This window comes from Anser cygnoides, chromosome 15 (assembly GCF_040182565.1).
Source record: "Anser cygnoides isolate HZ-2024a breed goose chromosome 15, Taihu_goose_T2T_genome, whole genome shotgun sequence".
NCBI lineage: Eukaryota > Metazoa > Chordata > Aves > Anseriformes > Anatidae > Anser > Anser cygnoides.
This window is the reverse complement of record NC_089887.1, coordinates 4,852,571-4,873,039: the sequence shown is the minus strand read 5'-3', so window position 1 is coordinate 4,873,039 and position 20,469 is coordinate 4,852,571. Positions and strand designations below refer to the sequence as shown.

General features: G+C 45.1%; 1 protein-coding gene across 2 annotated transcripts in view; it reads right to left on the bottom strand.

Moving 5' to 3' along the window:
• The window catches only part of GNA12 (G protein subunit alpha 12), a 43,282-nt gene extending 23,230 nt beyond the window's left edge, over positions 1-20,052 (bottom strand). The window contains exons 1-2 of one of the 2 annotated variants that reach the window (XM_048061352.2): positions 19,418-20,045; positions 7,293-7,508 (exon numbers count right to left, since the gene is read on the bottom strand). In XM_048061352.2, coding sequence (XP_047917309.1) covers positions 7,293-7,508; positions 19,418-19,738 — 537 coding nt within the window. In that variant the 5' untranslated portion in view covers positions 19,739-20,045. Of the gene's footprint in view, positions 1-7,292; positions 7,509-19,417 lie in introns of both variants that reach the window. The other variant, XM_066977464.1, reaches the window with a different exon arrangement.
• Between the last annotated feature and the right edge of the window lie 417 nt (positions 20,053-20,469).

The following is a 20,469-nucleotide window of genomic DNA, read 5'->3' as shown; positions in this document are numbered from 1 at the left end:
TGCTGTACAAAGATGAGTCAAACTACATAACATAACCATGAACAATTGAGTTCTTGGGATTAGAGGACAGAACTAGAACCAAGAATTTAAATCTGGACCTCTGGCATTTAATTACCACATTACAGGCATAAAGTCTTGCTTCGATATTTAACTGAAGGGAAACATCTCCATAATTGACCCAGCTATGAATTCAGAACAGGATATTATGCAAGTTGCAGAGATAAAGTCAGCGATTTAATGATCCTTTAAGTCATTGTGACATCTTATGTCAGATTAAACCTGTTTCAGAATTCTAACATAACTAAGATAACAGAAACTTACTGTTGTTTTTATAACAACAAAAATGTGGCTAATTTAAGTGAAAACTTAGAGCACTATCACTCCTTAAGAGCAATAGCTATATTGAAACCGGCCTCTATACCAACCTCAGCTTCACAATCAGCTTTGTCAAAAAAAAAATTTAACCTAACATTGTTAAATACCGATGTAATTGACTTTGAGCACTAACACTGGAATTAAAAAAATATCAAGGCTCAATAACGGCAAGAGATTCTAGTTTGTTGTGCTCCTGTCAGTCCATTGGTATTTTACGATTTTCTGGGTCTGAGTGACTATGTTCCACGTAGATGTAGAAAAAAAATCTGTAGACCTTCCTCAGCAATAATTTAGTTTCACAGGAATTCTGCAAACTAGAAATATCTGCAAGTTCACAAGTAACTTGCAAAGAGTTATTGCTTAGTCCTAATTACATGCATTAAAGGGTAACAAGATTTCCCACGCTGACACTTTGAACAGCACGACTATTTCCTTTGTACATCTCACCAACATTGGTCAAGCCCCAGTAAGTCTCACTGACGAAATATGCAAGTTTCATGGCTCTGAAAAAAAAAACAACAAAAAATCCTTACACAATAAGGAACATTCATAACCTCCCGTGTAAGCTTATACTCAAGGAACCACAGAATGACTGAGGTCAGAAGGGACCTCTGGAGGCCAGCTGGTCCATCCCCCTGCTCAAGCCGGGCCACCTAGAGCAGGGTGCCCAGGACCATGCCCCCAGATGCCTTTCGAGTCTCTCTAAGAAGGGAGACTCACAACCTCCCCAGGAAACCTGCGCTCAGTCACCCTCACTGCAAAGAAACGCTTCCAGACGTTCAGATGGAACTGCCTGTGCTTCAGTTTGTGCCCACTGGATTTTGTCCTGTTGCTGAGGACCACTGTTGCCTGGCTGTCATCTCTGCATCCTCCCTTCGGGTGTTTAAGTACGTGGGTAAGACTCCTCCTGAGCCTTCACTCCTCTCCTTCTTTCCTCACGGGAGAGGTGCTCCAAACTCTTCATCATCTTCACAGCCCTTCATCAGACTCTCTGCAGTAGCCCCGAGCATCTTTCATACTGGGGAGCACTGAACTGGACCCAGCACTCCAGGTGTGGCCTTGCCAGTGCCGGATACAGGGAAGAACCACTTCCCTTGACCTGCTGGCAGTGCTTTGCCCAATGCCACCCGGGATACCGTTAGCCTTCAATGCTGCAAGGGCACACTTCTGGCTCACGTTCGACTTGGTGTCCACCAGGACCACAGGGTACTTCCTTGCAGAGTTGCTTTCCAGCTGGGTGGCCCTCAGCATATATTTTTGCATGGGGTTGTTCCTCCCCAGGTGCAGAACTGCACGTGATCTTCATGAGGTTCCTGCCAGCGTAACAGTGATTTGCAAAACAAATAGCTTATGTTTGTATTACGGTCAATTGTACAAGTTGAAGCTGATTTAACGCTTGGTATTTCCCAATGAGTTCTTAGTAAGTGCATTAAGTCAATACCAGATGCAAGTTCTGCATTTCAGTGCTGCAGCATGCATGTTGAAAGAACAACAAAATGTTTAGAAACACTTTTAAAGCCCATTGAACTCTTCCCTTGCATCTTAAAGATAGATGATCAGTAGGAAATGTTTAAATTAAGGATTCAAGCAATCTCCACTGAAGTATTTGAACGCACCAGAGACCTCTCTCACAGATTTCATTTAGCATGTCACCTTAGAAGTCACTTAATTCCCATGTCAAGCAAGTACTGTTTCACTGCCCAACCTTTCAGTTCGCTTGGCTTATGGAAGCAGCCAAAGGCTCCCACAACCCCCGTATGCTGGTATACAGCCCAACTCCTGATCACCTTGCATTACTGCAATGCCCAGAATGTCTGTGCCAAAAGTAGGCCATTTAGGGAGCAGTTTGTCTGCTTTGCTTCAAGAACTAATGTGAGAGACCAGTTCCTCAACTCCATACTGCCCAAAACACACCGCTGGCTGCCTACAAGGCTTTGAAGCAATCAGATCCTTACAAAATTTGAACACAGCTATACTAATCCAAGGGGCAGACTGGTCACTGTGCAACATTTCCAACACACTATCTGTTCTGCCAGGCATAATTTAGCTACCTCCATTTATTTCAAGGATCTGCTTGAAGAAAAAAAAACCAGTTAACTCATAGGGGAGTGACTCACACCCCATTATAAATATTCCCCCCCCTAAAAACCCACACCCCAAAACACCCGGAAAATGGAGAATCAATAAAGAAAGGGTCTTTAAAGCATTTTCCAGAGTCTTCCCACATCCAAGGCTTCAGAGGCTCCTAGCATTTGAAGTCTTACTGGAAGTGTTCCATACAATTCCCTGAGCAGAGATCTAAAAATAACTACGGACACAGTAGTAAGTTTTCTTCTATATTTGCAAGCCCCTTACATCCCTCTCAGGAACCACTACTTCCCATTTATGCTGACTTTTAAAAGGACCTACTAAACGTTAGAAATTGTTTCACAAGTGTAGAGAACATCAATAATTATTAAATTTAAATCGATACTATAGTGATGGATCATCTATGTATCCTGCATTTTAAGGATAACTGCATTAAAACAGATGTCTTTCACAGCAAGGCCATGCGCTCTGTTCTGCATGAAGGACGGGTATCTGTAAACTCCAGTCAGAAATGAGTCTGGCAACACGTGAATAAATGGGCACAGTCACCTTAACGGGCAAACGGTCCTTGAAGTTCAGAGTAAATAGTCCTACCAACCCTGAAGAGATACATTGTACAACAGGAGAAGTTCAAGAACTCTTCAAATATATAGTAACAGGCTAGAAAGTATTAGTATTTTGAAAGGAGAGAGCAAGAATAATTGAAATAAAGATACCGCTTTGACTTCCAGTGTTTGGGATGTACATAAACAGTATGCGTGTTTAAAAAAACACCAATCTGCTAAAAGAATGTCAATTTTACTTTAACAAACCAATGAAGGGCAGATGATTGTCTTTTCAAATCTGCTCATAGTTGTCATGAGCTCTGTAAGTGCTCGCACACAACATGCCGCTATTTTTGACCATGACGAAAGTATCACTTTCTTGCACGACAAGTCCTATTTAGCCCATCTTTATCCAAACTGACAGAAAGTACGCAGTGTCACAAGCAGTCCTAAAAGTAGCTGACCTCCCGTCAGTTTTTATGCTTGTTCTGGACACATTAAAACAAAAGTGAATGGCTTCTCACGTTCTCCCACTGAAGTCCTGGGAAGGGAAAAACAAAACAAAACGAAACCCGACTGACCAAAGAGATTCCTACGTTGGCCTTGGTCTTCACATTTTACTGCTAGAAGGAACTTGCATTGTTTAGGGGTGTAAGAAAGCTTTCAGTTTATTTTAATACACGCACCTGGACACCTATGTATACCCAAATACTTGTTGTTAGGCTCAAAGTGAAGAAACTCCCTCCCTTTCAGCTAAAAGCTAATTGTAATCTCAAGCCCCTTCCTATGAGGGAACCACTCAAAATAGAATTTGTCTCCACCTGCTGGCAAGGAAGAACTGACACCCAGTTGCCCAAACCACCACCGGCAACCTCAAAAGAACAAATGTTACAGGACATTTTCAGACACATGATAAATGTATTCCTTTCTAACATACAGACAGAAAATGGGGTAGGATAATGAAGGCGAGGGAGAGAAGAATCACATACTGATTACAAAGGAATTCCTATTCTAGTAGTTAAAAACAGAGGACAGAGACGTGACAATGTAACCAACCATACAATGAAGCTTTTGTCCCCAAACTACTTGGCTTGCATACAAGGAACAGAGGAACTTGGGGCGGTGGGGACAGGCTGGGGCAGGGGGGAAGCATGAGAGGCTGGTGTTTGTGAAAAGAAAGTGAAATTGGTTAGTCTGCTTTAAGAAAGACAGTGAAGGGGAAAAAAAAGCAGAAAAGCACCCTGCTATTGTAGAATCCACCCACTCATTTCTGAAAGGCTCAAAGACCCAGACAGGGATTTACAGCCAGCACTTCTGGGCACTGGATATGAAGCAGAAAACACTCAAATGCCCAGAGGCAGCTTCTGCAATCCCAGAGAAGAAGCTTTCAGATTGTATGACGTTCTGGTCAGAGCCATTTTCTTTCAACAGGTTTTCTCCTGCTGAGTCAGTCATTACGCTCAGCGTTACAGACCATAGGAGGACACCTGTACGCCGCAGTTTTCAACTGTAGTTAACCAACCATGTTTTATTTTTAAGCAAAGTTACGCAACTTCCTGGAAAAAAGAGTTCAAAAGCAGACCAACGTAATCCTCTGGCTTAGAAGTCAGGGCAGCATTGACTGGAGGAGGAACTACTCAAGGCAAAGTATTAACAAAAATAAAACAGGCTGGTGCTCAGTTGACTGTAAGACATGGGAGAAGAAAACACGGGTTCTGAGCAAGGTCGTGACTGCAAACATCGTCCAGAAACATCCAGAAGAATTACAGCAATTTAAAGCTTTAAACTTGAGTTTATTTTAAAACTAGGATAAGGATAATAAATTCAGTTCAAACCAAGCATATTCCATTCAGTAGCTTACTCTAAATAAGAAAGGGAGTGCTGATACAGAGATTCTCTTTAGCCTTAGTTAAAATCAGTTCAGAATAGAATGATTTTCTCTGAGTCGACTAAATCTGGCTTCTATTTATTTACATGAGTCGGTATCCAGGGAGGGCTTAAACTAAATTAAGGTATGGGTTTATACATACTATATGCAATCATAAATATGGCAGCTCCTTAAACTATCTGCTTTCTGTAAAAAGTTTGGTAATTTTCAGCTTTTTATTTATTTTTTAAAGGAACTGTACCGCTTCTAATCCTCGTGTACTTGGGCAATTGGACTTTTGCTGAAACTAGAAGGAATAGAAACAGGTTCAAGTTATTAAGGTCTCAAGAGTTTGTTTAGGGAGCAATCTAAAACTGGCACTTGTACCCTTGAGAACAATTACATTTACCAAACTTTACTGCAACAAGCATCTTTTTTTTTTTTTTTTAAACCCAACAGGACTGGGTTATGAACAGCATTTTTGGTAGCACACTATCTCTGCATTATCGACAAGTTAGCAGCGTGGGTGCTGCAGCAGTTTCAGTCGCACTAGTAGCATTAAGCAGGTTACCTGAATGCTGTCCAAAGAGACACACGATAGAATTATACCGTGATGCTGAAGATGACAGCACGTTAAATGATCACTTCCATGCCTGTATGCTTTGTTTTTGTGGGGCATTTTCATTTTTAGATATTCCCTGTTTAATCCTGCTCTCAACGCAAGAGAATGGAAAGGTAGGCCTACTAGACAGGGAACGCTATTTATTCTGCAAACTGGACACCCCTCCACCCCCCCCCAGTCTGATGTAATTTTATTTTGAACTGGCATAGGGACGAACCTCCCACGTGATCCCAATCTGCATTTCCCCTTAAAAACGAAACCCTTGCTTGATCACAGCGTTTCCCAGGAAAAGTACGATTTTTAACAGGCTGCTGATGCAATTACTGCTCATTATACTGGATTCTCTTAGTAGTTGTCTCATGTTAAATGCAAGTCCCCTGTGGCATGAACCATCTTTTTATTCCACATTTGAACAGTGCAGAACAGCAAAGGCTTAGTCTATTTCTACAGATGCTAGGAATTATGAAACAATCTATCCTTCCCCCACTCCCAGTGCTGTAACATGCAATTTGTTAACATTTTTAGCCTAAGGAAATGAAGTTTTTACTACCATCCTGTGACAATTTTACCTAGTCATTTTATTTATTCTTTAGCTATTCTCAAGATACTTCAGACAGATATCAAAGATACGCAACAGCAAGACTCAAACAGGCATCTTAGTAGCAGAGACAGATGACTATCTAAGCCCTGTAGCATGAGTTTAACTACCCTATTAAACACCACAAAATCCGTGTAAAGTAGTAGCATGAAAAAACAGACTTTCACTGGGAGTTTCTCTAGGTTTTTCTATAGTTATATCCAGTTCCTTTGTAAGAGTTTAAGTCTAAGTCTATAACAATTCAGGTTTCTAACCCAACTCTTCTAATTAAACATTCATAACATATCCAGGTATGAAGAATTTCACCTTCAGCTGTTTTTAAGCATAGCTAAATTCAGTCTGTGGTCAAAACACCTGAAACTAAGAATTCTACCTGCAGATTAAACCATAATCAATATTCTAGAATCACAAATCATTTATTTGAAAAATTAGGAAATCATCCCCTGTCACCTTCTAAGAACTAGTTACAGGGATAGTAAGTTGCATGGATCCGTACCTTGCTTCACTGAAAAAGGAAGTGGAAAACAAGAAAAAACATTTCCAACTCGCACGGAGAAAGAAAAAAGAGTGCATTATGAACAGCTGCTAGAAACGTATTCCACACCAGAAGTGCAGTTAGTCTGGTGCTAGAGCATGAAAATCTAGTAACAAGAAAGCAAGGAAGATAGCACATTTTTAAAGCTCACTGTCATCTTCCAGTTGCTTATCCAAATTTCACTTGCAGACGTCAGGATGAAAAGAAACAGCCAAATAGCAGCAGCCGGAATGGGTGTTGCATTCACTTCAAAAGATCTGCATGCAGGAATAGTTTGCCAGTATCAATATAGTGCAAGCTGGCAGGACTGGAAAGTTACAAATTAAGTGTGCCTTCATCAGTGACCTACTATGAACAGAACTACTGAGCTGCTAAAATATTTTTAGTTCAACCAATTCCTGCCTTTTTTGGTTCCTCTTGCTCTTCCAGTTTATCCAGTCGTGCACTTTTCCACTCCCTCTTACTGCCATGTAGTTTTTCAAGTTTGGCTCCAATTACCACTTGTTCCTTCTGCTGAAGTGTTCACATTTACAGCATAACTACAAACGGCTCATATGATGGATAAATCTTGCACGTAGCGAGTGATCTTTCAACTGAGGAGATATTTATACAGCAGGGAACATTTTTTCCCCCCCTCCCACCACAAAAACGGTGGTACTCACCAGCTGATACTCGCTCCGACGGCTGAAGGCTTCCTTGATTCCTGAATCCCTCCACAGGGCGCCCAGTGCAGGTACGTACAGCTGGAAAGTGGCAGGCTCTATGGGCATTCCAGCTTTGTTTTCAAAAGCCATCAAAAACATCCCATGCTTCTCATTCTCCGTGTACTGCCAAGGGATCCCCAGTTTGTCCCGTGCATCAACCAGAACCCTGCAGCCCTAAAGAAAGAGTCAGATAAAGTCAGTGAGAAAGAGATTAAAGTGTATAAAAGAACAAGGACTCAGAGGTGCTTGAAATTCAGGGCTGTGTTTTTTTTTTTGTTTGGTTTTTTTTTTTTTGTTTTTTTTTTTTTTAAGACCTTACTCTGGTGAGCCTGAACGCAGGAGGGAATCAAACATTGTTTATTGGAACATCTCCACCAGAAATAAGATAGAAAGAGCTTGCTGGTATAAGCAGCCTAGCCACAATGTATTTCTTCAGGTGGGAAAAAATATTAGCAGCAGAACAAAGGCTATTACCAACAGATTAAAAATAAAAGCAAGCACTGAATGCACAAAAAAAGTGCCTGGGAACTAACTTATGATCCTCACTAACATGGTTTTAAACACTTACAGAAACAGAGCGCCATACCAAGCTAGCAAGATCCTAGAAGCACGTTGCTGTAAAGCATGGTTTTGACACAATCTACTTGGATGCTATAAAACACAAGAAAATACGTCTATCCAACTTGACAGACTTATTGAAAATTTACTGTAAATAAGCATCTTCTGTTGAGAGACCTTCATCCAAGCAGTTCCTTCCAGTAGGAAAGCCTAGCGGCAAGGAAGCTGGAGACTCTGGAGGGGTTTCAAGCTGCCAGGCTGAGTAAAGCAGCAGCAGTTTTCCATCAGCACCAGCTAACTTTTCCAGCTTGCCACACATTTGATAAGTCATGACAGATACATTTTGATATCCCAATTCTGAGGGGGGGAAAAAAATAATAAAATTGAAGGAAGGCGACCCAGTTCTCAAATTTAACTCAGGATTACTGAGACCACTCAATTGCACGCTTTGCCATTTTTACGGAAACTTAACTTCTTATTCATGGCAATGGGCCAAACACATGAGGTTAAATAACTTTGAAACTTCGGCCTCGAATCTAACCACACCTGTGCTTATTGCCTTCAGATGGGCGATGCTTATTTCTCAACAGTAAGAATCGCTTTAAAACTGGATAAATCTGTTAATGGCGGCTTCGCATCTCAAGCACTACCTAATTCACAAGTAAGATCTGCGTGTTGTACTAAACAACTGCTTACTGTGCTGATCTTTTGGTTTAACAGTTTATGAAAACAAAAATAAAAACTAAAACTGAAGCTTTGTTTCCACAGCTATGCACACGAACCTCTGCATCATGGGACCGCTTCTTTTTTGTATACTTTAAGCTACCAGGATGGCAAGTATGTTTTGTCAACACTTGAACCTTTCATGTCTCCAGTCCCTTAACAGCCCCACACAACACGAACAGTAACTTCTCCAATGGAAATTAAGATTGGAAAGAGAAGTGAGAAGCAACTTAAGTTTGAGTGTCACAGAACAAGAACACAAAATGAAGCATCTTGCTTGTCACTGTGCAAGTGTTCCTGAAGTGCAGTCTCCCAGAAATGTAAATATTTGGTTCTCTAGTGATTGTTACTTTCTTTTTATAAAGTAGAGAACAGATCTTGACAATACCATGAAAAGACTAAAATTGAATGTATTTACAAGCTGCTGGTTTAAGTTCCAGACATAAGTAACTACTTAGTAACTCTGCTGGACAGACCAAAAGCCCACTGTCATTCCTAGTTAGAGTTTATCATTTTATTAGCACAAGTCCTGAGATCTGCTTTACTTGAACAGTGTCAACAAACTCCAGCCAGAAGGAAAATGCACCACTTGCAAGGTTCCCTCTGAACTGCAGATGCCCGCACTCCATCTCATGACTTGAGATGCTTTTGCAAACCAATCACTTGCACTGAGCTCCGTCCGGGTGCAAAGTCCCCCCTGCCCTCAGATGAGAATTTCACAAGGAATTTTTTCCAAAACTTTGTGGTTAGCAGGGCTGATGGCACACTGCTATTTCTAGATGCTTAATGCCACGTTTGTTTCTGTGCCAGAAGTCATGTTCACGGACAGAAACAGTTAACTGGGGCTCCGTCCACATGCAGGGCTCAGCCGGCTCTGACCTTTCACCTGCCCCGGCTCCAGCTCCCGCAGCCACCGCCCGGCTCAGCCGCAGCTTTTCCATCTTCCAGCATCCAGATGGATTTAACTCTTCACCATCTCACGGCTACCGCAGTCCCCTAAAAGCATCTCAAGTGAGAGACGGCAGGATCGCTGAGTTCCCACTACGATGAAGCAGCATTTGGACTTGAGACTCGATGCCTTTCCCCATACTGTCGCTTCGCATTTTACTGCTCCCACCGGGGATGTGCAGGATCTCGAGAGGCTGTTGTTAAGGAAAGTTTCATCATTTGTTTGGAGAAAACCACAGAGCAGAATTTCAATCAAGGATGTAGAGACTGCACTGGTCCCAGAATAGTCACTTATCTGCTGGCTGCAGCTCTTTGGCAATGCAGGTTTGAATCTCCCTGGGGCAGGAGAAGGAACTAAACCTGGATCCCACAGACCCTATGCTGTGCATAAACCACATGGTTACCCAACGGGGTGCATGTGGCATTCAGCATCTTCCTCCGACTGTTTTAGCGGGGGGAACGATTGCCACCGAGTCATGTACAGGGACAGAGCTGGGACCAACTGGCAGCCAGAGGCAGAGCCATCAGCACTGACAGACACCTACAGAAACACACAGAAGGATGATCTTAAACACTGAGTGAAGAGCATCAAAAATAGGAAATGGGGTAGGAGGAATGCTGTGGATATCCAAAGGAAAGCAACTCTCAAAATCAGAATTTACAGAACACACCAGCTTTGACATTTATACCTAAAATGCATCACAAGCAGAAGCTTGACGTAAGAAGAACGGCCAGGGTTTCTTCCCCCCAACTCTTAGCAGTTAAAAACGTGACTCAGCAAAGTGCCCCAGTAGAGCAAGTCTAAACCAAGTGTTTCTGCATCCTCACAAAATGAGGAATGCTACAAGCAGATGTCACAAAAACAAGGACAAACAAGTCTGTAAAATTAGATCTCATATACGGCGATTCTCTCATTTCAGAGTAACACTGCTTTTTTGCTGCCACAACAAGCCCTGGGTAATCCTTGCCCCAGTAATCCACAGCACAAGCTGCCATAGGACAGGCTCCCTCCTTCTGGAAAGATTTCCATACCTCTTTCCTCAAAAAAAACACACTCATGGGAGCCAGCCAGCCAGCCACTCTTCTCTAGATAAAACTGCTGGACTGCTTATACATGCTGGTGATGCCTAGAAGTAAACATTTCGCTTAGAAAACGGAATTTGCTTAAAATACCTAGATTTTGTATCTATCTTAAAATAGCATAATACATTATTAAAGTATGTTTGTCAAAACTCAATTTGGACTCATCAGTAAAAATTAAAAATACCAAGTCTCATTGCATGTGCAACCCTTCCTCCGGAGTTCTGGTCACAAAGGTAACACCCTTTAACTGCAGTAACCATTTCACAGTAAGGCTTCCCAACACCGAACATTTTTCTCATTTTCTACTCTTCAAGAAATTAACAACTCACTTGTTCATTCAGAAGAATGAATATTGCCTGTTTCTGTAATATTTTCTAAACTGGCATACAGAAAAAAACGGCAAACTTTTGATATTGAAAAAAACTTCTGAAGAGCTCAGCTGATCTAAAGCTTTTGTGCTGCAAAGCAGGACACAGACTAAGCACAGGTGCAAAGAACACAAATTCACAGATAAGGATACTGTCAAGCATTAAAAAAGGCAAAACAGCAGCACACCAGAAACACCAGGTAAGAAATAGCAAAGTTCTCTGTCCTACGCCTCTCCTAGTGATTTTTAACATGTACAAGTCACTGTACAAACCCCAGCACACGCATAACCTGAACGGAGAGGGTGGAACCAAGAAAGTGCAACAGAAGCGTGCTGTGATCTGTCATGAATTATCTTACATCGAAGGAGATACTAAACAGATATAGAAACCTACAGCTTTGAAAGAAAAGATAACTAAGGTATGACACATCAGAAATCTACAGAAATTGCAAACTACTTAGAGAAAGGGAATACAGAAGATTATTCCACCCCCCCCCCCAGTACACAAGTACTCCTGGCACAGCAGCACTGCTAGGTTCAGCTAAAAGAAGGGTTTTCTCCTACCTAGCCCGGAGTGAGACTAACACAGTTACAGAGGATGCTGGCCAAAAGAACACATGGACTCAGAAAGCAACCAAGACAAATTGACAGAAGAGAGCTCCAAGAAGGACTACTCAGTTACATTCCAGATGCGACTCCTGGCTCAGGAAGTTTCCGAAACCCAAGGCTGCCAGCAACTGGAAGAGTACACCAAAATATCACATTGCCCCGTTCTCATACCCATTCTTTTCCCCTTTCACAGAGACAAAGCGCTGGATCCTTGGCCTGACGGAGCACAGCTGTCAGGCGCTCAGCAGAACGTTTGCTCCTCACCAGCACGAAGGTTTTATGAGCATTTCCACAAATGCTTGTTATTAGGACTGGTTAAAATATATTTTGCCTCCTTCACTTCTGAAAGTGGTTTGAAAAAAAATCAGGGTTGGTTTGCATTTTTACACAATAATTCAACTACTTTGGGGGAATTATTAGAAAAGTTATCACCGGCTAATTTCACTTGAAGCCAGTGATGCTTGCCAATGCTTGAAAAGAAGCATTGCAGTATTTGAGAAGCAGCTGGATTTAAGAATATCTTATCTCAGTAGTTATTACTTCTTAAAACACAAATGCTGTGTTTTAGGTTATTCACCTGTTCCAGCACTTGAAGGCTCCCTAGGAACCCCCCACCTGCTGCCAGAGGGGCCAACACACGGGCTGAGCGAGCACAAGCTGTGGGCTTGAGGGCACTCGTAAGCAAGGGCAGGTTGGTCCGTGCCCAAAGCGACAGTGAAGTGACTCAAGAGAACTGGCTATTGTAGTCAAGGGTCTAGACATAACATACAAAAATAGTCAGAAAAGCCTTCTACACGGAGTTGTCCCCAAATCCCCGTATTGAACTACAGCTGTGTATGAGCTGACACAGCACAGAACTGTTACACACAAAATCCTGCAGCAGATGCTTGTTTTCAAGCTTTTTTTTTTTTTTACACTGTCCAACCTCACACCAAAGCCCCAGATGCCCAGCAACTATGTCACTTACAGAAATGGTTGTCACAGGAGAAACGCTGATCATCGCCCAGTGCTTTATCAGGAGACTCCAAATCACAGCTAGCAGGCAGTGCCGTCTTCCTATGGCTTTAACACTGCAGGCAACAGGGAGATTGAAACGTGTTTCCTGCTGCCTGTTTTTCCTCATTGTTGTTGACAAGAAACTGGCAATGTTTGGGGATCACAACTCACACAGACCAATATAGAGCTGAGCTAACGCCGAAGGGAGCGCTCCCACCTTGGTAAGATATTTCTGCTGTGCCCCGGTGCCAGGGGAACGGCACGACACGACGCGGCTGGGTGAGCCGGGGCCAGCTGGACTGGAAGGCAGGACCGAAAAACTGCAACAGCTTCGGGACCACTGGTGCCAGCACGAGAGGAGAAGGCTCAACCTCGCAGCCCTAGATGGGGCTGGCTTTTTCAGCAGCAGCAGCTCTTACTGGCAAACAGAGATGATAAAATGTAGCCTGCGTGTGTTTTTAGAAAATAACTCTTTACGGTCTAAAAGAAGACATTTTCAAATACAAGTTTGAACAACACAAGTGTCAGCGTTCCCAAATATACTCACAGGCACTTTTTTAATGCCGCCTGGAACACTGGGAGGAAGGAGATCTACTGCTAACAGTTAACTGCAAGACAATCAGATTCATACAGCATGCTATCGTGAAGGCATTAACGGTGTGTTTATTTGATCTATGCCCTTGGAACTCGATATCCAAGCAGCAGCAAAGAACCCAACGCCCTTCAGGATGAGGAGCTGTATCACTGAGCAGTCCCTCCAACAACTAGGTACCACCAGGAGGGGCATCCCTCCTGGCAGCATGGCTCCACCCTCTCCTGTCTGATGGCTTTGTCATTTTTTGGAGCCCACAAACCAAAACACCAACAAAAGCCTCATCACAGACACAAGGCAGGGGAGGAAGCAGCACCAGTTGGCCAGCATAAGGCTCAGCAGTTGCGTGTGCTTTATCAGCGTTCCCATAACCCAATCCCACCCAGGTGAGAGCAGGGTAGGCAGCGAAGGTGACCTACCTTCCAGCCCAACACACAAATAAAAACCTGAACAAAGGGAAGGAGTCATTTACTCAGTCCACGGGAACGCAAACATTAAGAAGCATTTGGATTAGCCACTGAATCTCTGACCTGGGAGCAGCAGCGATGTCTGCTCGTCTGGCAGCTCTGAAAAGAGTCCTTGTCTTCCAGTAAATCCAGCAAAATGACGATAAATGCAGAAGAAAAAAAAAAAAGTCCTCTTGATGCAAGCTTTACTTGCAGCTATGCACCAAGTAGTGAGACAATTTACCTCGGAGGTGATGACTAATGCAGGACCTTGAAAAAAGTTCCAAGTTAGTGCTCCCCGAGTTACATTACCGGGTTGCTCCTTTTCCTGAGACTATCACCCTTGTGCCTAGCTCATGCCTTCAGTGGGGCTGAAGTGGCACCTGCAGCTCCAGGGGTCTCCACCCCAGGACAGGATCTGTTGTCCCCAGCCCCACGATGAGGCAAAGACACACACAAGTGAAGGAAACTCATTTGGCAACCCTGCAGCCCGTGGCTTATGCTCTTGGCTTTTCCTCTTTGTGTGATTTGCATTGAGCTTCTTAAAATAATGTCTGCTAGTTTGCTTTCGCTCTGAAATTTTCTTGTACACACTCCTAGTAGCAGAATCTGGTGATTTCTTTGCCAATACTCTTTCCAAGCGGATTATAAAAATATATCTGTACCGAAACAACTGAATGTAATGCACGCTCCCAGATTTAGTCACTCAAGTGACTAAAGTTTTGTCTGGAAAACATCAAAGTACGTGTCTCCAGTCTCCAGGGACTAACTCATGTTCTGCGAGACTAATGACTACATCACAAGAGCACTGTAGGCTCTGTTTTGGAGCAACAATTAATATTTATCACTTACTACTGACCATTATTCCTCTTCCACTGTCCACCATGGGGAAGAGATTGCTCTCTCCTAGCCCAACCAAGAGACACCCTTAAAACAGGAAGAGACCACCAGATGCGAGGAAATCTAGATTTAAGACAACATCCACATCAAGTGGAAATTACCAAGTGTATCATTGATCAAATGAAACTGGAACAAAAAGACCAAGACGACTCGGAAGTTTGGCGTGTTTGTTTTCCCTCATGTTTTTGTGAGTATTGTTTTTCGTATTAAAATAACCACCAAAGAGTCAAAGCACAGAGCATAGATAATCAGATTTAAATACCAGTTCTAACACGGAGCTTTAGCACTTGTACGTTAGATTTAATAGAAAAGCTCCTGATTAGCCACAGCTCCTCCCGAGCGTTCTCCTTCACATTCCTCCCAAAGGAAGCCGTCCCAGGGGAAATTTGGCGGATGCCGACCTGTGACAAACGGCTAAAGTGTAGACAGGCTCCAACCAACAGACTGCGTGTCATTAGCACCTAACAGGTTACCAAATTCATTTCAATAGAAACCCAGAGAAATTTGGAGTCAATTCGGCGGGTAGCAAGAACTCACGTAACGGAAAGACCTTGGTCCCCCTGCGTCTGCAGGCTGTTAGAAGAACCAGGTTTGCACTGTAAGTGACTAGGTGATTTGGTCACCCACAGTGCAGCTTATCTAAATTTGGGAATACTCTTCCCACTTCACAGAACGTGTGCTTGACTGAAACCAGCAAGTTGCCAGCCAGCTATTATTTGTGGTAACTCATTACAAGTTTACTTCTGCTTAGACCCGACGAACACAACAGAAGCCCATTCAGGGCAGAGGGTACCTGAAACAACGGAGCAGCAGCAGTCTGGGTTTCGGTACCCGCTCAGACGTCCAAAGTTCTTGAAATGGACTTCAGCACAGGCTACGCGTCTTGCCAGCTTTGTTGTTACTTACAGACACTCAAACCATTGGGGAGAAATGCTCTCAGGTATGCCCACGTGTATTGTAACTACATTCAAAAGTCCCGAAGATATATCCTCAGGGAGCGTGCATGTTTGAGACCTTTGGTTGTTCCTCCCCCCCGTCAGAGCCCACAAGCAGTTACACATCACTTCCTGAGCAGTCCTTCCCTCTGCAAGGCCGGGCTCCCAGCTCTGCAGTCGGCCGGCCCAACTCAGGCCACAGACACCAAGAAAGCGCTCGTAGATGTACTGAAACTTTGAGCTGGCCGTTGCAATCTCAACATAGAAAATACTGCTACCAAAAATATCAACAGATCATACTTGAGGCTTTTAAAAACTGATTTTTTTTTTCCTCCCTTCAGATTGAGATCTCCCAAACATGCTGCTGCAAGCACCACTCTGGTGCTCGTAGATTAATTATTTTCTTACGCAGCTAAGCTGGGTTTCTTCAAGCAGCATGCTATTCTCATACTTGAAACAAAAAAAAACATTTAGACAAGGAACATCAGAGCCATGATTCATCAAGTCCCTAAGCTCTCTAATTGTTATCCAAGGAAGCAAATAGAGCAGAGCAAGGCCACCCCTTCTATTTTGGAAGGTATCAAGAGATCACCCCTCCAGTTACAGCTAGAAGGTGTCAAAACGCTCATGTAACGCCACCAGACGTTGCTTAGACTTGGAGTTAAGGTACACAAAGGTTTTCCAGGTTTCTCTGTTCCCCCAAGAGCTGTCCTGAAGCTGACGCTGCAGCACGGCCCTGTCCTACCCGCCTGCCTCTTCCAGGTGGGTGTGCTGAAGCCGCGAAGCCTGTGTACTCATACCGGGACATTAACACTGCTGCTTTTCACTTCAATCACCAAGAAGTTCCAAAAAGTTACTTTGAAACTTAGCCTCGATTAACAAGCAAAACCCTAGTTAACCGATGACTATTTACCTTAAACCAAAGCAAAGCTAATGTATTTGAAGACTGCCCCACAAACGCCAGAAAAAGCTAGCGAGGCCCTGAACTATCACCTGTACTGAACGGAAAAGTAAATCCTGTACCAGGGATTTACTCTGTTTTAGCAGTTTGTTTCTAACTAGGGTTTCCCAAGGTGGAGGGGGGGGGCGGGCGGAGAGAAAGAAACAGAGAGAACAGGGCAAGGAAAGCCGAAAACTCAAAGTCGAAGCTGACGCTAACGTCAATTCACACTTAGCACCATTATTTCCAGAGAGGTTTCGGGTTCTGTTTGCTCAATCGGTTCCTTCAGTTTCCAAGAGCTGTGTAGCCTGCCGAAATACTACCGCAATAAGCACTTTAGAAATATCAAGTACTGCTGAGAGACTAGTAATCCTCTCTCCTTCAGACAGAAGTTTAGTCATGGTTGGAAAACGAAAATTGACCATTTAATCGCAGAGATTTACACTGCATTTCTATCTCAGATCTCAGCGTTGTAGGAGCTTAACAGAACCATTACTTGACGACGCTGAGAACTGAATGGAACAAGGGGTAAGGTTGCCGCAGCTGTACTCCACAACATCCAACAGATTTATATGCTATTCTACACGATCATTTACATTTTGTGTTGTCCACGCATCGCGTTATAAAAATTGATCTTAAACCCTTTCTTGTAAGTTAGCCACACAGTGATCTCCGCTCCGCTTAGTGTTAATGGATGATCATTCGAGTCTGAACTTCCTGAAACACGGGAAATAACTTGTAGTCTAAACACTGCTATAGAAAGAACAGCAATCAGATTCACTTGACAATTTACATTGTCCGAGAAGCAAAATTAGTTTACTTGAAACATTTTATGGTTTTCCACAGAACTGTAATACAAGAAAGTGTTACACTAAACTAAATTTCCCTGACAACATCACTGTTTTAAGAGTCCCCTAAGTCTGTCTTGGTACTTGACTTCTTCCTGATGATTACAGCAGAATTTCAAGGTGTTATCAGGTTTCTTTCCAATGGGCAAGAAGCAAACAGAACATCTACTGCCTCCTCCCCGCTCCAGTCTCAGACCTTCCCATCAGAAAACATTTCGTTTCCTCTGTTTGCTCTTTCCTTCTGCGTGTTCTTTCCGTAGCAGCTATTCCTGAGCCATTCCCCAAAACTGTGGGTGAAATATAAACTGTATTCTTACATAAGAGCCATCTGTCATCCAGAGAAACAAAAAAGGACAAGTTCAACGGACACTGTACCTGTACCTACAAGGGTACCATACCCTAACACTCCCAAATCACAATCTGCAAGGCCAAAAGGGCGTTCATTCAACCCTGTTATCTCCCTTCAATAATACTTCCATGTTTTACTTTGATGATTGGGAGGCTTAAAAAAGGTGCTCAGCTGACAACGCTCCATGAAGTGCTGTAACTACTGGTCTTGAAATCAGAACACCAGCCAGCTACCTCGAGGACCCAGATTCCATAGATTTGCCCAAAGCCATCCAGCAGACAAGTGCTTCAAGTGTGTAACTCAGCTTCCCCAAGATGATGGAGACGCTTTCCTGTCTTACGCATAGTAAGTTCTACTGCTGAAAGCTCTATACTTTCTTTAAACATAAAATATTACAATATTTTAACCATAACTAGTATTGCTTCTGTAACCTAAAGTCCCATCAAGGTGTTGTTTCTACAAATCTCTTCCTTAAAAGCTTCTGTTACTACTTTAAAATAGTAGTAGCACTAAATATACCACTGACAGTGCCAAAATAAGCATCGTCCCCTAAGATAAGAATCCTTGCTTCTAGGTATACAAATTAAAAATTTGTAACGACCCTTTTTTTTGGGCCTAAATTAAATGAAAGAAAAGCTTCTGAACTTCAACTTCCTTGCAGTTAATGGGCCTGTAACACATGTAACGTGCTCATGTAATAAACAGCATGCTCCAAAAATGGACTAAAAAAGTAAAGGAAAATCAGCCAACAATGTCCTGGTTCACTAACAGAAGTTAAAAGTTCTTGACGGAATACTGGAATTCTTAAAAACCAAGAATCACTGTGTGTGCATGTGCTTATTAAGGGTATATAAGGTTCAATTCAAAACAAATCTGAAAATTCAGAAGTAACTCTTGTTATCCTTAATTTACACAGCTCCCTTCACTCAAGTTTTCTATGAGGTATCACAGAGCCTCACAAATCCTTGTCCATATAAGAATGGAGCCAGTCCTACAGAAAAACATAAGCAGGAAAGTAGCTGTCTCTAATCTTTTAGAGAGATTACGACGATTAAGAGAGAGATATTCATAAGCAATGTATTCACGCATCTTCAATGATATTCTGAAACACAACCACTTCTACCTGAACCGGGCATCAAAGCTTGTTCCCCAGAAGGAAACAGTAGTTGTCAGGGATAATTTTCCTTCACTGTCTGAAGACCAAGAGCTCAACTTGCAAGCTCTACCAGTAGCCTTTACGTTCCCCAGTCACTAAAGAAACGTACTGCCAGCACTAGGAGCCCGCACAAGCGCCAAACAACGACCTTTTGGCAAAGGCACCAGAACTAAGTTATTTCAATGTCTGAGCTACGCTCGATAGCATCCCGCAGCACCCAGCTTTAATGACCTACGTTCCCCAACGCCTGAAGACGAACCACAGCCACTTTTGGCCGCAGCACACGCACGGGGACCGTTTCTCGTCTCACCCCGGGGTGCACAGACTCGGGGCGCACAACACACAAACCCCTCCTCGCTCCTCCAAATCCTGAGGCCCCTCCGGCTCCTGGAGGATGCTCTCCTAACGCGCTTTCCAGAAGGCAGGCCACACCTATCCCCTCTTTCCCCCGCGTTCCCGCAAAGCTTCTCCCGCTCCCCGTTCGCAGCCAAACTTTTCCCCCGACTCCTTTTCGGCGAGGCCCGGGGAGGGCGAGCCCGGAGCCGCTCCCCGCGGGCGCACAAAGGGCACCGCCTCGCCAGGCACCTGCCCCCGGGCGCGCGGCGGGCCCCGGCTCCCCGCCGAGCCCCTCACCTTGAGGATGTTCTCGTAGATGGTGGCCCGGAACTCGAGCAGCGCCTTCTGGTCGAACTCGCGGCCGTGGATGATCCGCATCTGCTTGAGGAAGGTGGACTTGCCGCTCTCGCCGGCCCCCAGCAGCAGGATCTTGACGAGGCGCCTCACCGCCCGCCTCTCGCGGGCCAGCATCGCGTCGATCTCCCGGCTCCGCCGCCTCGCCTCCCGCTCCGCGTCGCGGCTCCGCTCCTTCCCCTCCCTCCGCGCCTGCTCCGGGCCTCGGCCCGGGGCCTCGGCGGGCAGCAGGCAGCGGCTGAGGGTGCGCACCACGCCGGACATGGCGGCGGCGGTGGCGGCGGGGGACGAAGGAGGGGAGGGAGCCGCCTCACGGCGCCGCGCCGAGCCCCGGCTGCGCGGCCAGCATCGGGCGGAGGCCGCCGAGACGACGACGAGGAGGAGGAGGAGGAGGAGGAGGAGGAGGAGGAGGAGGAAGGGGGGCGGTGGCGGCGGGGCGCGGCCCGCAGGCTCGGGGAGGGGGCTCCGCCGGCCCGCTCCGAGCCGTGGGGGCGCCCAGGGGCCCGGGCAGCCGCCCCCCGAGCGCCGCGGCCCGGCCTCAGCCCCGCGGCCGCTGAGGGGTGAGGGGGTGCCGGGAGGGGGGGGGGGTGTCGGGGAGCCCCCGGTGCCTTCAGGCGGCCGGCGGAGGGAGGGGCTCCGCCCCGCCAACGCCGCGCCTCGTTGGGCGGGGGAAGTGTCGCTCAAGGCGTTCTCGGTTCCGATTGGATAAAAGCGCCGCGAGGGGATGGGGGTGCGAGGGGGAGAGGGCGGGGGAGGGAGGGGCAGGGCGGGGGAGGGGGAGGAGCCTCGAGGCGGGAGGCGGGCCAATGCGAGGGAGGGCCAATCACGGGCGGGGGGCCGAGCGCGGTGATGGAGGAGGGGGCGTGGCCTGCGCCTGGCTGGGGGGAGAGGGCCGGTCGGCCGAAGGGGGCGTGGCGACGGGGTGTGACGTCAGATCGTGATGCCAGAATGTGACGTCAAATCGTGACGTCACGTTGCAGCACTGGCGGCCGGGC